The sequence below is a fragment of the Thamnophis elegans genome, chromosome 13, assembly GCF_009769535.1.
Source record: "Thamnophis elegans isolate rThaEle1 chromosome 13, rThaEle1.pri, whole genome shotgun sequence".
NCBI lineage: Eukaryota > Metazoa > Chordata > Lepidosauria > Squamata > Colubridae > Thamnophis > Thamnophis elegans.
The window spans coordinates 34,631,399-34,645,082 of record NC_045553.1 but is presented as its reverse complement, the minus strand read 5'-3'; the positions used below and the strand labels follow the sequence as shown (position 1 = coordinate 34,645,082).

The window sequence follows — 13,684 nt, the reverse complement described above, 5'->3', positions numbered from 1 at the left end:
CTTTGTTTGATGCCAGATTTTTCTTTCCCCTTTTTGCATTTCTATTTTTGATGTGGCATTTTATTGTACATGATGTTTCATGGCAGGTTTCTCTAAAGGTCACAAAGAAAGTTGTTGTGGAATAGCATGACACGGTGGTGAGATGGTCCATTTCTGATGTCACATTAGCATCTAAAACTGTTACAATGGGGGAGCCGAGTTGTAATTATTATACTAACAAGGTTCTTTTTTGTGTCAGGTGCCAAAATAATTTGGTTGCCCTTTAGTAGCTACTTTGACATGAGCCTTTGCTGTTCATCTTTCTTAAGCTGTCCCTGGCATAGGATGGTAGCCATTTTTCAATCGCTTTTAGACCAAATACTGTGAAGATCATTATTAACTCTACAAGGAACATTTCTCCTCAGTGGGAAGGAGAAGGTCAAAGCTACCTAAACAGAAATCGGATCTTGAGAAAATTTTTTTTCAAGATTCTCTTCCTGGCTATTTTGTTTTGGGGCTGGAGGTGAGGGAGTGAGTCTTAAGTATCCAAAAATACTGAACACGGAGTCAAATAAATACTTGTTTATTATGGTTTATCATGTATGGTAGCAATTTCAAAATTGACAGGGAACAAGACCTTGTTCTTGGTCCCCTCTTTAAAACTTCTGGAAGTAAGAAAGAAACTTTTCTGTTTAGTAAGGCAGTCTACACCTATATTGTTGTTTTACTGTAGTTATAACAATTTTACTGATGTTTCTTCTTTTAATCATTTCTCTTAATTCCTCAATATAGTAGGAATTGATACCCTGTTTCCCTGAAAATAAGCCCTCCCCAGATAATAAGCCCAATTGGGCTTTTGAGCACATGTGCTAAAATAAGCCCTCCCCAAAAATAAGCCCTTCCCAAAAAATAAGCCCTTCCCAAAAATATTGCAACACAGCAGCAGCTATGAGGTGACCATGCTCCCCACCTTCTGCACCTCAAAAATAATAAGACCTCAATGGAAATAAGGTCAAGTGCTTATTTCGGAGGTCAAAAGAAAATAAGATCCTGTCTTATTTTTGTGGAAACACAGTACCATATTTGAAAATTGTTTACTAATAGTTTTATTGTTGTTGACTGCTTTGAACTGGTGTTGATTTTTTGCAAGACGTATGCTTTAAGTAAATAAAGTTATATGCCTGCCAATACAGTATATTCCTTGGTTCCCTCCAAGCTGTTTGCATGACCTCATTTACTTTGTAAAACAGTTTTTAATTTTTAAAACATGGAATGGAAGCTAGCATGTTTCTAAAGAAAGCATCACTTTGAGGCAAATATTTCCAATTATATCTATAGACACAATCAGCTCAGAAGACCCAATATGTTTTTTTCTCCAGGTCAAAATAGGAAATGTGGAAAAATAAATGACAGATATTTGCAAAACAATAATACATACGTACAAATATTCACATTTTAAATAAACAACTCTGAACATTCCTGTTCAAAAACACAAGAGCGTTTCAAAATCCATCTCCATTATAGACATGTGCACTCACACAATAAATAAAAATATGCCTCTCCCAAACTTCAGCTTGTTCAGAAAAGGGAGGCAACCGCTAAAAGAAAGGTAAAGGATGAAGATCCAGTGGCTGACTGACAAATTATGGCTTCTGGGACTCTACAATATTAGCCATCATTTCTGAAGGAGGCACGTCCTTCGCAGACAAATGATGGAACAATGCTACTATCGTTCCATCTGATGCTTAAATATTCCAGTAGAACACACCATGTTCTGCAAAGATGGAACAACTGGTTACCCTTGAGGACCATGATGACCAACTCTTGCTGGATGTGCAAGTCACTCTTCCATAAACTAAAAGTTTAATGGGTGTGCTTTTCCCCAGAGTCTTCTCACAGGGGAATTAAGAGGGTCTTAGAATACAAGCAGGTCTTATCTCATATTATTAATGGCTCAGAGGTTCTTGTATCTTTTCCACCAAAGCTGCTCTTATGTTGGATCATGTCATGAGAGAAAAAGTCAGTTGGGAATTCTTCTCTTCCCTTTTCTCAATGAGTTGCCCTACAGCAGCAGTCAGGTACACCTGGATAAAGAAGTTGGGAGTGGAAATGCATGGACAATGGCTGGTGACTTGTTTTGGCCAGACAAGGACCACCATTAAAAGTGCTCTGTGAAGTTACACATAACCCCAAGTGAGATCTTTCTGCAGTGGGCAGCAAACCACAGCACCCTTCAGATTTAGATTTCAGTGGCAATAATGTCCTCATAAGGGACATCAGTTCCATGGAGATCAAGATCTAAGGGGTCTTTACCATCCTCCCCAGCAGCCAGCTGCTGAAGCATCTTCTCCAGGTTTTGGTTTCTTTTGTACATGTGAAGGTAGCTTTGCTGCAGCTGCTTCTGGTACTGGATCACTTTCTCTTTCTCCTCCTTCCATGTTTGTCGTTCCTGCTGAAAGTTGACTGTGATCTGCTTGTTGCTGTTCTGTTCCTCCTGCAGTTTTTTTTTAGCTTCTCTATTTCTCTCCACAGGACTTGGGCATCCTCCACCATGCTTTCCTCCAGGCCCATGGAAACCACACCACATTTCATCTCCTCCCTGAGGATGGTCAGTTCAGTTCTCAACTCTGCAATCTCTTGTTCCAGCAAGTTCACTTTCCCTTAGTAGTTCTGACTCATTCTTCTTGTGTTGGAGTTCATTCTCACATACCTCCAGTTCCCTGGCTTTGGCATGCAACGAATCCTCCAAATCCTGAATTTTAATCTCCAACAGTTCCATCTTGGCCCGGAGGTCCTTCAGCTGAGCTTTCAGATTGAGGACCTCATTGGTCTTGCTGTTCAGCTCTGACTGGGATTCTTTCAGTTGCTGTTTCAGGAGAGAGATCTCACCAGACTTCTGACAAACCTGTAAGAAAACTAGAATCAGGATCACATCCAGATATCCACCTGCCAGAGATCTAGATTGCATTGCAATTCAGTCTGCTGCATGCTAAGGTGCTAGGTATGGTGGTGCTAAGTATGAAGTATCTTTATTTCAGGTCAAAGATTACATCTCTTCAGGGATCAACTATGAAGCTGAAGCTAGTGGAAGGCATCGCCCTAATGAAAGAGAAAAGGCCCTTTTGTCTCTTTGCAGGCAGCTGGGGGAACAATCTCATTGCATGAGAAGGTCTCTAAAATCAGAGAGAAAACATGGATCTCTCGTGCTAGACAAAATCATTCAAAGGAAACTTTCAATTTGTTACACTTTTATCTAAAATACCATTGCAGGGAACGTATGGCAATTCAAAGGCTGTGACATCTTTGCTTTGGGAATTCCATCTAGCATCACCATCGACATCCTGGTTTTTCACTAAAGACATTTTCAGACCGGTATTCATTTTGACTAAGGGAGTATGATGGTTCAGAGTTTGAAGATGGTGAGCTTGTCAGCTGGAAAGCTGACAGCCTGGGTTCAAGACCTGAGCACCACACGACCGGGTGAACTCCCATCCTTGCCCCACTCCTGTCCACCCAGCAGTTTGAAAGCATGCAAATATGAGTATCTAAGTAGGTACCACTTTGGTGGGAAGGTAACAGTGTTCTGTATATATACACCTTGGCATATAGTCATGTTGGTCACATGACCACGGAAATGTCTTTGGACAATGCTGGCTCCCTCAGCTAAGAAATACGTATGAGTACTGCCCCCAGAGTTGGACATGACCAGACAGGGGAAACTTTTACCTTTATCTTTAATTTTGACTAAACAATACAGAAGACTGGAACAAGTCCCCCTTTACTAAGGTGCAGTAGTCTTACCTCCCACTGTGTTTCTTCTAGTGCGGGAGCAAACGTGGTCTTCTCTTTCTCGTAGGTCCTCAGCTTGTTCTCCAGAAGGTCCTGCTCCTTCATCAAGTTGGACAGCTCCTCCCGCAGCTGCTTCTCTCCTGCTGCAGCTGGAACACTGCAGTTGCAAGAGTTGTTGCGCTCGCTGGTTCTTCTGCGATGTCTGCTTCAGTTTGTTGTTGCATTTCTGCTTCAGCCCTTCCATCTCCTCCCGGCAACGCCTTTGCTTCTCTTCATAGTTTTGGCAGGAAGCGATCTCCTTCTCTTCAAAGCTGCACTGGAGCTCCTGCAGCTCACCCTCCCGCTCCATCAGCTTCTGCTCCAGCTCCTGAATGGCGGACTCCTCCGTGGAGATGGGTGAACGAACACAAACACTGTTCTCAGTCATATGGGGATGAGTGGAAGACTTGCCTGGGTTCAGGATCTTGGTGCCCCCGTCAGAGAAAGACAGAGCTTTCAAACTCATCATGTTACTCTCCTGAAGGATGGCACACTGAGTGATGTTGTGAGCAGAGCCTCCAAATCGGTTGATGGGGCCAACAGGAGTAATCAGAGGGTCCAGCTGGTAGCTGCTGGCTGTACTGTGTGTTGGCAGGCTTGACATAGAGTTTCTCCCCGAATCTGAAAGTCCTCCAGAACAAAGAGCAGGCTTACTCTCCGGATCTTTGACTTTGTCTTGGGTTGGGAACTGCTGAGCAGCATTGCTGTGATCAGGAGAAGAATGGAGAACTGTGTTTGAGTGAGGGAGAACTGGCTTGAAAGCAGTGGCCCTTGCCACACTCTTCTCTGTAGCCTGGGCAGAAGAAGAGAATAGTTAATGCAGTCTCCTATATATATAAAGAGGTAAGCCTCCACTTACTGATTAGCATTGGTTTGAAGTTACAATGGCCTTTCCTAAAAGTACTTGCAACCCAATTTTGAAGTTGCGATGGTCAGCCCTGCCCACTCCACTCAAGAGACTGCATGGGTGTTGAGCAACTGCACTGCATTTATGGCCATTTGTTGAGTTACAGCCATCACAAGTTATAACCATGATGGACAGGCACCGTTGTGCTTGTAACGTGAGGACTTCTTGTACTATCATGGGAGTTTCCACTGACTTCCTACGTGTTATAACAGGTTGTGCCTGATTTTGATTGGATGAGAATGGGGAAGCACTGCTGTTTTCATGTTCATTTTTAAGTTTTTCACCCTTACATTTTTGGAAGTCCCCCCCCTTGTAAATTTTAGATAAAATTTAAATTTTATATCTAAAATCTTCTAAAATGAAGCAGTTGCGTTTACACAACATGCTGTGTCAAGTACGTAGCTTTAAAAAGTTTTTTTAACTGCCTAGAATATTATGTGTAAATCTAGCCCATCTATTTAAATTAAAGATTCAGGTTATACAAATCCAGAAAACCAGTTAATTCAATAGTCAGCTTGTATTGTTTGAATGACAGACTGACCCACGGGACAAATATGAGGATATTGGAATTGGAATTTATTCGATTTGTAAGCTGCCCTATTCCCCGAAGGGACTCAGGGCGGCTGAACAAAAGCCAAGGGAACAGGACAACGATACAAAGGATTTAAAAAACACAGCAAGCACAGCAAATTCAAGTAGGGGGGGAACTCAACCCCAGGCTTGCTGGGACTGCCAGGTCTTAATGGCTGTCTGGAAGGCCTGAAGGTGGCAAGGGTCCGAATCTCCACGGGGAGCTCGTTCCAAAGGGCCGGAGCCGCCACAGAGAAGGCTCTCCTCGGGTGGTCGACAGCCGGCAGATGGAATTCGGAGAAGGCCTAATCTGTGGGATCTAATGGGTCTATGGGAGGTAATTGGCAGGAGGCGGTTTCTCAAGTACCCAGGTCCATTACCATGTAGGGCTTTATAAGTGACGACTAGCACCTTGAAGCGTATCCGGAGACCAATAGGTAGCCAGTGCAGCTCACCGAGGCGCACCCACAATCGCTTGCGCGGCTACATTCTGGACCAGCTGAAGTCTCCGAACACTCTTCAAGGGCTGCCCCATGTAGAGCGACATTACTTCATCATTTGATTCAAAAGACCAAAAGAGATCCTTCTATACAGAAGCTGCCCTTAATATAGTTTGGAGAGTAAAGACTGAAAAACGTTTCTTGATTTTTTAATGTTGATATGGGCACTTTAGGTCCTACAGTTTCCATATGGGTCTTAAAAATACTTGGAAATTGGTTTTCCAATTTTCAATCAACCTGATTAACGAGGGCTCTGAAGTCTACAGAAGGGATGGGAGATCCCAGGAATCTTATATAAGTCTGGGGATACCAATTTCCTACCCCTTAATTATAATGACCAAGTTTAACTCAACTCACTAGTTCCAGCTGTTTGGAGCCTGGCTTCACTTTGGGGGGTGTTGGAGTACTGTAATCATTGCTGCTTGTCCCAGCCTGACCTTCCAGCTCACCACCCGAGAGTGGGGCATAGTCTGTTCGGTGTGCCTTCTGGTTCACTTTGATGTAAAAGAAGTCCTCGTTCTTATTGCCTTTGGAGCTGGACTTGTTGTGGCCCGCTTCTTGGGAGAAGCTGAACTTCAGTAGACCATCAGAGTACCTGTTCAGCTTCTTCAGCTGGGATGACTTACGCAACTTGTACTGAGAGGCCCGGCAATGCTTACTGTGGAAGCTGTGTCCAGAGATAAGGCTACTGACGCTTCCCATGATTATAACTTTGAATAGAGAAGTAGAGAGACTGCCCGAGGGATATTGTCCAAGGACTGGTTTTTACGAGGTTGTCCTGACTGCTGGGAGGCAAGGGTGGTGTGGTCATAGCCAAAGCCTTGATGTGCTGAAAAGCAGCTATCCTGAGAGGATGAGAAAAAAAACAAAACATGAGACTAAATGAGAGAAAGACAGCTAATAACAAAAGACACTGTGAACTTGCATGGTGGACTTGCAGGAGAAATTGCAATGCCTTCAAGCAGTGGTCCAAAGTCCTCTTTTCTGATGAGAGCAACTTTTGCATCTCATTTGGAAACCAAGGACCCAGAGTATGGAGGAAGAATGGAGAGGCCAATCAAGCATAGTAATCCCACAGTCATTGAACCAGTTTTTGGTGCTTTTGGCAAAAGTTGCTCTCATCAGAAAAAAGAACTTTGGACCAAAGAGTAACAGGACTTTGGACCACTGTGCTTCATTAAGACCAGGGTCAACGCAGCCGTCAACCAGGAGATTTTGGAGCACTTCACGCTTCCTTCCGCAGACAAGCTTTATGGGGTTGCTGACTTCATTTTCCAGCTGCCCACACTGCCAAAAGCACCAAAACTTGGTTCAATGACTGTGGGATTACTGTGCTTGATTGGCCAGCAAACTCGACTGACCTGAACTCCATAGAGAATCTATGGGGCATCGCCAAGAGAAAGATGAGAGACATGAGACCAATCAACGCAGAAGAGCTGAAGGCCACTATTGAAGCATCCTGGTCTTCCATAACACCTCAGCAGTACCACAGGCTGATAGCTTCCATGCCACACCACATTGAGGCAGTAATTGCTGCAAAAGGGGCCCAAGCCAAGTACTGAGTACATATGCATGCTTATACTTTTCAGAGGTCTGATATTGTTCTATGTACAATCCTTGTTTTATTGATTACATGTAATATTCTAACTTTCTGAGATGTTGGATTTGGGGTTTTCATGAGCTGTACGCCATAATCATCACAATTATGACAAATCACAGCTTGAACTATCTTGCTTTGCATGTAATGAGTCTTATCTCATATATTAGTTTCACCCCTTTAAGTTGCATTACTGAAATAAATGAATTTTTGCACGATATTCTAATTTTTCGAGTTTCACCTGTAGGATACAAACATTTTGCATGGCAGGTAATTCATAATACTGATGGAGTAGACGGGGGGGGGCAACCCAAGCTTCAGGTAGACACATTAGCCATATTTTGCAATTAACATGTAATTTAGAAAAAAGCAAACATCAGCTTTTGGGAGGGGCTGATAACAATCTGGTAATTGCCAGAAGGAGATGAGGTGTTGAGCCCTTTTCCTCCAGCAGAAACAAATTTTCTCCCGCTGAGCTTTTTGTTTCAAAAGATTTTGTAAGCTGGGCTCAACTACGTTAATAATCCACTTCTTTTACCTGCATTTTCTTGCACTTTTTTGACCTATCTCAACGCAACTACTGAAGTGGGACCTAATTACAAGTAATGTCTAGAGGAGCAATCTTGAACACAAGTGGCTTGAAATGCACACAGCATGTTATTATCATCCTCATAGTTCAGAAAATGCTTGGAGAGCAGGTAATTTTTCCTTGGGGTGGAAAAGATAGGGTTCCTGGCAATTTCAATGTGTTTTGGCCTGGAAGTAGAGGAACATATTTTTCCTGATGCATGCTTAGAAATCTGGAACTGATGCTAGCTTTACAGGTGATGGATCATTAATGTGCCAATAAAACCAACTATTTGGGTTCCTTAGTTTTTGATGGCCATGGAGGTGAAAATTGGGAGGCTGTGGTCCTATCTTCCTAGCCGATTCTTTACCTGCTTTCTCCACAGAAACAACATTCAAGTTCCAAGGAGATAAGCACAGGTAGAAAATATGAGTCTCCCCCTCCTCATCCTCCTCCTCTTCCTCCTCCTCCATGCCTTCATCCACCCCCAGTTTGAAAACAAACACTTTCCAGCCGAGCAGCTGCAGAGGTCTGTGTGGGAGAGAACAAAGATTGCATGGAGACTTGAAGGAAAGGGTGTCTGCAACTGATGGCAGAAATAACATTATGTAGAGGAAATGGTAGGGCACAGATTCTGCCCGCCCACTTGTGAAGACAGGTTTTCAGCTTCCAACCCAACTCCAGCCTCTGTTCTGCTTTTCACTGCTGCCTATTAGCAGATTCTAATAGATAGTTCCCTTTAATCTTCAAGCAACCAAATGCTTCATGAAGTCTACAAATGCATGCAGGGAGCAAATGGTCTGAAAAGGATCCATTTGGACTGCAAGGAGGTCAGGAAAAAAGCGAGTTCTGTTGGGGTTTCAGCTGAACAAAAGGCACGGAGAGAATTTTGAATGGATGGACATATTTTGAGTTGGATGGAGAAGAAAATAAAGCTGGAATGCTGGACTGGGTAGTTCTTCCTTTGGGGATGTTGAAAAAGCAAAAACAAATTGGCTTTAGTCAACCCTCCATTTGTAGACCATGTTTTAGTACATCAAAAATGTGTCATTACGTCAAAATGCAAATATTTATACAGAGAACAATATGTATCACTCAATCAAGAGGCAACTTCGGTTATGCTGAAAACATTTGTTTATTCCTTTTAACACCTGGTTTCTCATAATAATACTGGCTATTGGCTTGTCAGGGTTGATGGCCTTCCTTTATTTGGATTTGTTTTATATATTTTTTTACTTGCATAAATATAAGTTAAGATTTTATGCTAAACAAAGAAGTCTAGCATAGAAATGAATAGAGATGCATACAGATACAAAACGAACCAAATGAAGCATGGTACCCTTGGGATAAAGATAGTCCTTGGCTTATGATCATAACTGGGATCAGGATTTCCACTGCTAAATAAAGCAGTTTCTAAGTGAATCGTGCCTGATTTTAGAACCTTGCTTGTCACGTTTGTGAGCAAATCACTGCAATTATTAAGCAAATCCGGATTCCCCATTGATTTGCTTGTTGGAAGTCAGCTGGGAAGGCCACAAATACCAATCATGTAACCCTGGGATGCTCAACCATCATAAATACATGCCAGTTGCCAAATGTCCTACCACATGACCATGGATTGCAGCTATGGTTGTAAGCAGTGGTGGGATTCCAATTTTTTTTTACTACCGGTTCTGTGGGCGTGGCTTGGCGGGCATGACATGGGTTGGTGGGCTTGGCAGGGAAAGGTTACTGCAAAATCCCCATTTCTTCCCGATCAGCTGAGACTCAGGAGGCAGAGAATAGATGGCGGCGGGGGCAGTCAAGAGATGGTATTTACCGGTTCTCCAAACTACTCAAACTTTTTGCTACCGGTTCTCCAGAACTGGTCAGAACCTGCTGAATACCCACCTCTGGTTGTAAGTCAGTTTTTCAATTCCATTGGGACTTTGAATGGTTGCTAAACAAATGATTGCATGTGAAGGGCTACTGTGCCAATGTGTTGCCTTTCAAGAGATCCTTCCCCCATATGCAGTTCTATCTTCCTACCATGGAGATGACCTATCTGGTTCCAAAAACCACAGCAATAACAATAGCACATAGCAATAGCAGTTAGACTTATATACCGCTTCATAGGGCTTTCAGCCATCTCTAAGCGGTTTACAGAGTCAGCATATCGCCCCCACAGTCTGGGTCCTCATTTTACCCACCTCGGAAGGATCAACCCTGAGCCGGTGAGATTTGAACAAGCCAATTATTACAAAAGGGAAAGGACCGGATCCCATTCTCTGGGCTTCAAGATGAGAATTGCCTTTGCCTCCAGCTGGATGAGCCTTAAAGCGATAGTCAAGAGCTTGTTAACTAACCCTGAGCCGGTGAGAGTTGAACTGCAGATAACAGTCAGCTGAAGTGGCTGCAGTACAGCACTCTAACCACTGCGCCACCTTGGCTCTTAGACTTCACTTCACATAGACTTCACATAGACTTCATGGTGCTTTACAGCCTGCTCTAAGTGGTTTATAGGGTCAGCCTATTGCCCCCAACAAGCTGGGTCCTCATTTTACTGACCTCAGAAGGATGGAAGGTTGAGTCAACCCTGAGCCAGTGAGAATCGAACTTCTGGCAGTCGGCAGAATTAGCCTGCAATGTTGCATTCTGACCACTGTGCCACCACGATCATGTTGTCTTTCTATTCCAGAACAGATATGGTTCTTTTTCTTCTCGTCTGTTTTTTTTTATAATGGTGGACTTTAAACATTACATAACATGGCTTGGCCGGATTGGTGGGATGAAATTCAATTAGATAGAAACTTGTTCATTAATTGGAATAAAAAGAGCAAGTGGCTGGTTGTGCCATCTGCTTGAGGAGGGACTGGCGAATCTCCAGGCGGTGGAATTCAAGAGTGATCCAGAATCTGGTGAAGGTTAAAGGAAGTGGGACGCAGCTCAGTTATTAGAATGCAAATGGGAAAGGATGGGACCTGGGTATCCATGGGCCAACTTCTGCCCCAGGGTGACAAACAATGCTCAGATTTGCAAGCATTTTTTTCCTTGCCTGGCAGGCAAACAGAAGCTGGCTGTTAGCATATGGAAGTCTTGCAACTCGAGAGGCACTAATACCAGGAAAGCACCTGGCAATGGAGCAAGCCAATTATTAAAAGGGAAAGGCCCGGATCCCATTCTCTGGGCTTCCAAGACGAGAATTGCCTTTGCCTCCAGCTGGATGAGCCTTAAAGAGATAGTCAAGAGCTTGTTAACTAAATTAATCAACATTGGAGGGGAACAGGATAATGGGGCCATACGAGGGGCTTATTAGAAGGTCACTAGAAGCCCTGCTGCTCATTTTTATGCAGCACCACAAATGCCAGAATGCTGATATCTCCCAACTGGTGCTAGGACCCATTTATAAGGGAGGAGTGGCACATCTAGGGTAGAATTTCAGGGCAGATGTCCTGTGTCCCACTCAGCAGAATGACTAAGAGGGATTTTGCTTGCTTGGAAAAATCAGCTTTTATTACTTTTTGCAGTTAATCAAGTAATAACTATTAGCATCTCAAAGGGAAAAGATGCAAAACCATGAAATGCAGGCTATTAAGCTTAAGATGACTGAGTGGGAACATTTTGAGAGGCTCATTTTCCCTCTGGCTCCAGCAAAGGGGTAATGAGTGGGCTTGCTTTGTTGGAAAAGTGAAAAGGCCCATTTCTTTCTTGCGGACAACAGGTAGTACTCAAGTTACAATCACAATTGAGCCCCAAATTTAGGTAGCTAAGTGAAACATTTGTCCTGCGAGTTTGGCCCATTTTTACAACTTTTCTTGCCTCAAGGAATCATTGCATTTGTTAAATTAGCGTTAGTTTTTAAGTGAATCTGGCTTTCCCCATCCCACATGACCCTGAGACACTGCAATGGTCATAAATGTGAATCAGTGTTCAAGTATCCCAATGTAAATCATGTGACCAGGGGGGACACTGCAGCTGTCATAAATGCGAATCAGTTGTCAACATCTGAATATAAATCATGTGGGGGGGGGGGACACTGCAACAGCATAATGTGAATCAGTTGTCAAGCATCTGAATGTGAATCATGTGACCGGGGGGGACACTGCAACTGTCATAATGTGAATCAGTTGTCAAGCATCTGAATGTGAACCATGTGACCAGGGGGGACACTGCAACTGTCATAAATGTGAATCAGTGTCAAGCATCTGAATGTAAATCAAGTGACCGGGGGGGACACTGCAACAGTCATAAATGCGAATCAGTTGTCAAACATCTGAATTAAATCATGGGGGGGGACACTGCAACAGTCATAAATGTGAATCAGTTGTCAAGCATCTGAATGTGAATCATGTGAACCAGGGGGGGCACTGACGGAGGAGGAGGAGGCATGGGGATGGAAGGAAAGTGAGAGGAGGAGATGGAATCAGTGAGGCAGGGGGGAACACTGCACGGTCATAAAGTGAATCAGTTGTCAAGCATCTGAATGTGAACCATGTGACCAGGGGGGACACTGCAACTGTCATAAATGCGAATCAGTTGTCAAACATCTGAATATAAATCATGTGACCAGAGGGGACACTGCAGCTGTCATAAATGCGAATCAGTTGTCAAACATCTGAATAAAATCATGTGGGGGGGACGACACTGCAACAGTCATAAATGTGAATCAGTTGTCAAGCATCTGAATGTGAATCATGTGACCGGGGGGACACTGCAACTGTCATAAATGTGAATCAGTTGTCAAGCATCTGAATGTGAACCATGTGACCAGGGGGGACACTGCAACTGTCATAAATGTGAATCAGTTGTCAAGCATCTGAATGTAAATCAAGTGACCGGGGGGACACTGCAACAGTCATAAATGCGAATCAGTTGTCAAACATCTGATAAATCATGGGGGGGGGGGACACTGCAACAGTCATAAATGTGAATCAGTTGTCAAGCATCTGAATGTGAATCATGTGAGGGGGGGACACTGCAACTGTCATAAATGTGAATCAGTTGTCAAGCATCTGAATGTGAACCATGTGACCAGGGGGGACACTGCAACTGTCATAAATGTGAATCAGTTGTCAAACATCTGAATATAAATCATGTGACCAGAGGGGACACTGCAGCTGTCATAAATGCGAATCAGTTGTCAAACATCTATAAATCATGTGGGGGGACGACACTGCAACAGTCAAATGTGAATCAGTTGTCAAGCATCTGAATGTGAATCATGTGACCGGGGGGGACACTGCAACTGTCATAAATGTGAATCAGTTGTCAAGCATCTGAATGTGAACCATGTGACCAGGGGGGACACTGCAACTGTCATAAATGCGAATCAGTTGTCAAGCATCTGAATATAAATCATGTGACCAGAGGGGACACTGCAGCTGTCATAAATGTGAATCAGTTGTCAAGCATCTGAATATAATCATGTGACCAGGGGGGACACTGCAACTGTCATAAATGCGAATCAGTTGTCAAGCATCTGAATATAAATCATGTGACCAGAGGGGACACTGCAGCTGTCATAAATGTGAATCAGTTGTCAAGCATCTGAATGTGAACCATGTGACCAGGGGGGACACTGCAACTATCATAAATGTGAATCAGTTGTCAAGCATCTGAATGTAAATCAAGTGACCGGGGGGACACTGCAACAGTCATAAATGTGAATCAGTTGTCAAGTATCCCAATGTGAATCATGTGACCAGGGGGGACACTGCAGCTGTCATAAATGTGAATCAGTTGTCAAGCATCTGAAT

At 43.5% G+C, this 13,684-nt stretch overlaps 1 protein-coding gene across 1 annotated transcript in view; it reads right to left on the bottom strand.

The window, feature by feature from the left end:
- Positions 1-1,010: 1,010 nt before the first annotated feature.
- LZTS1 (leucine zipper tumor suppressor 1) overlaps positions 1,011-13,684 on the bottom strand; it is a 32,659-nt gene continuing 19,985 nt past the window's right edge. The window contains 6 exon segments of the mRNA XM_032229646.1: positions 1,011-2,484; positions 2,487-2,638; positions 2,640-2,884; positions 3,781-3,907; positions 3,909-4,600; positions 6,142-6,629. Of these exon segments, the coding sequence (XP_032085537.1) occupies positions 2,219-2,484; positions 2,487-2,638; positions 2,640-2,884; positions 3,781-3,907; positions 3,909-4,600; positions 6,142-6,486 (1,827 nt within the window). The 5' untranslated portion in view covers positions 6,487-6,629 and the 3' untranslated portion in view covers positions 1,011-2,218.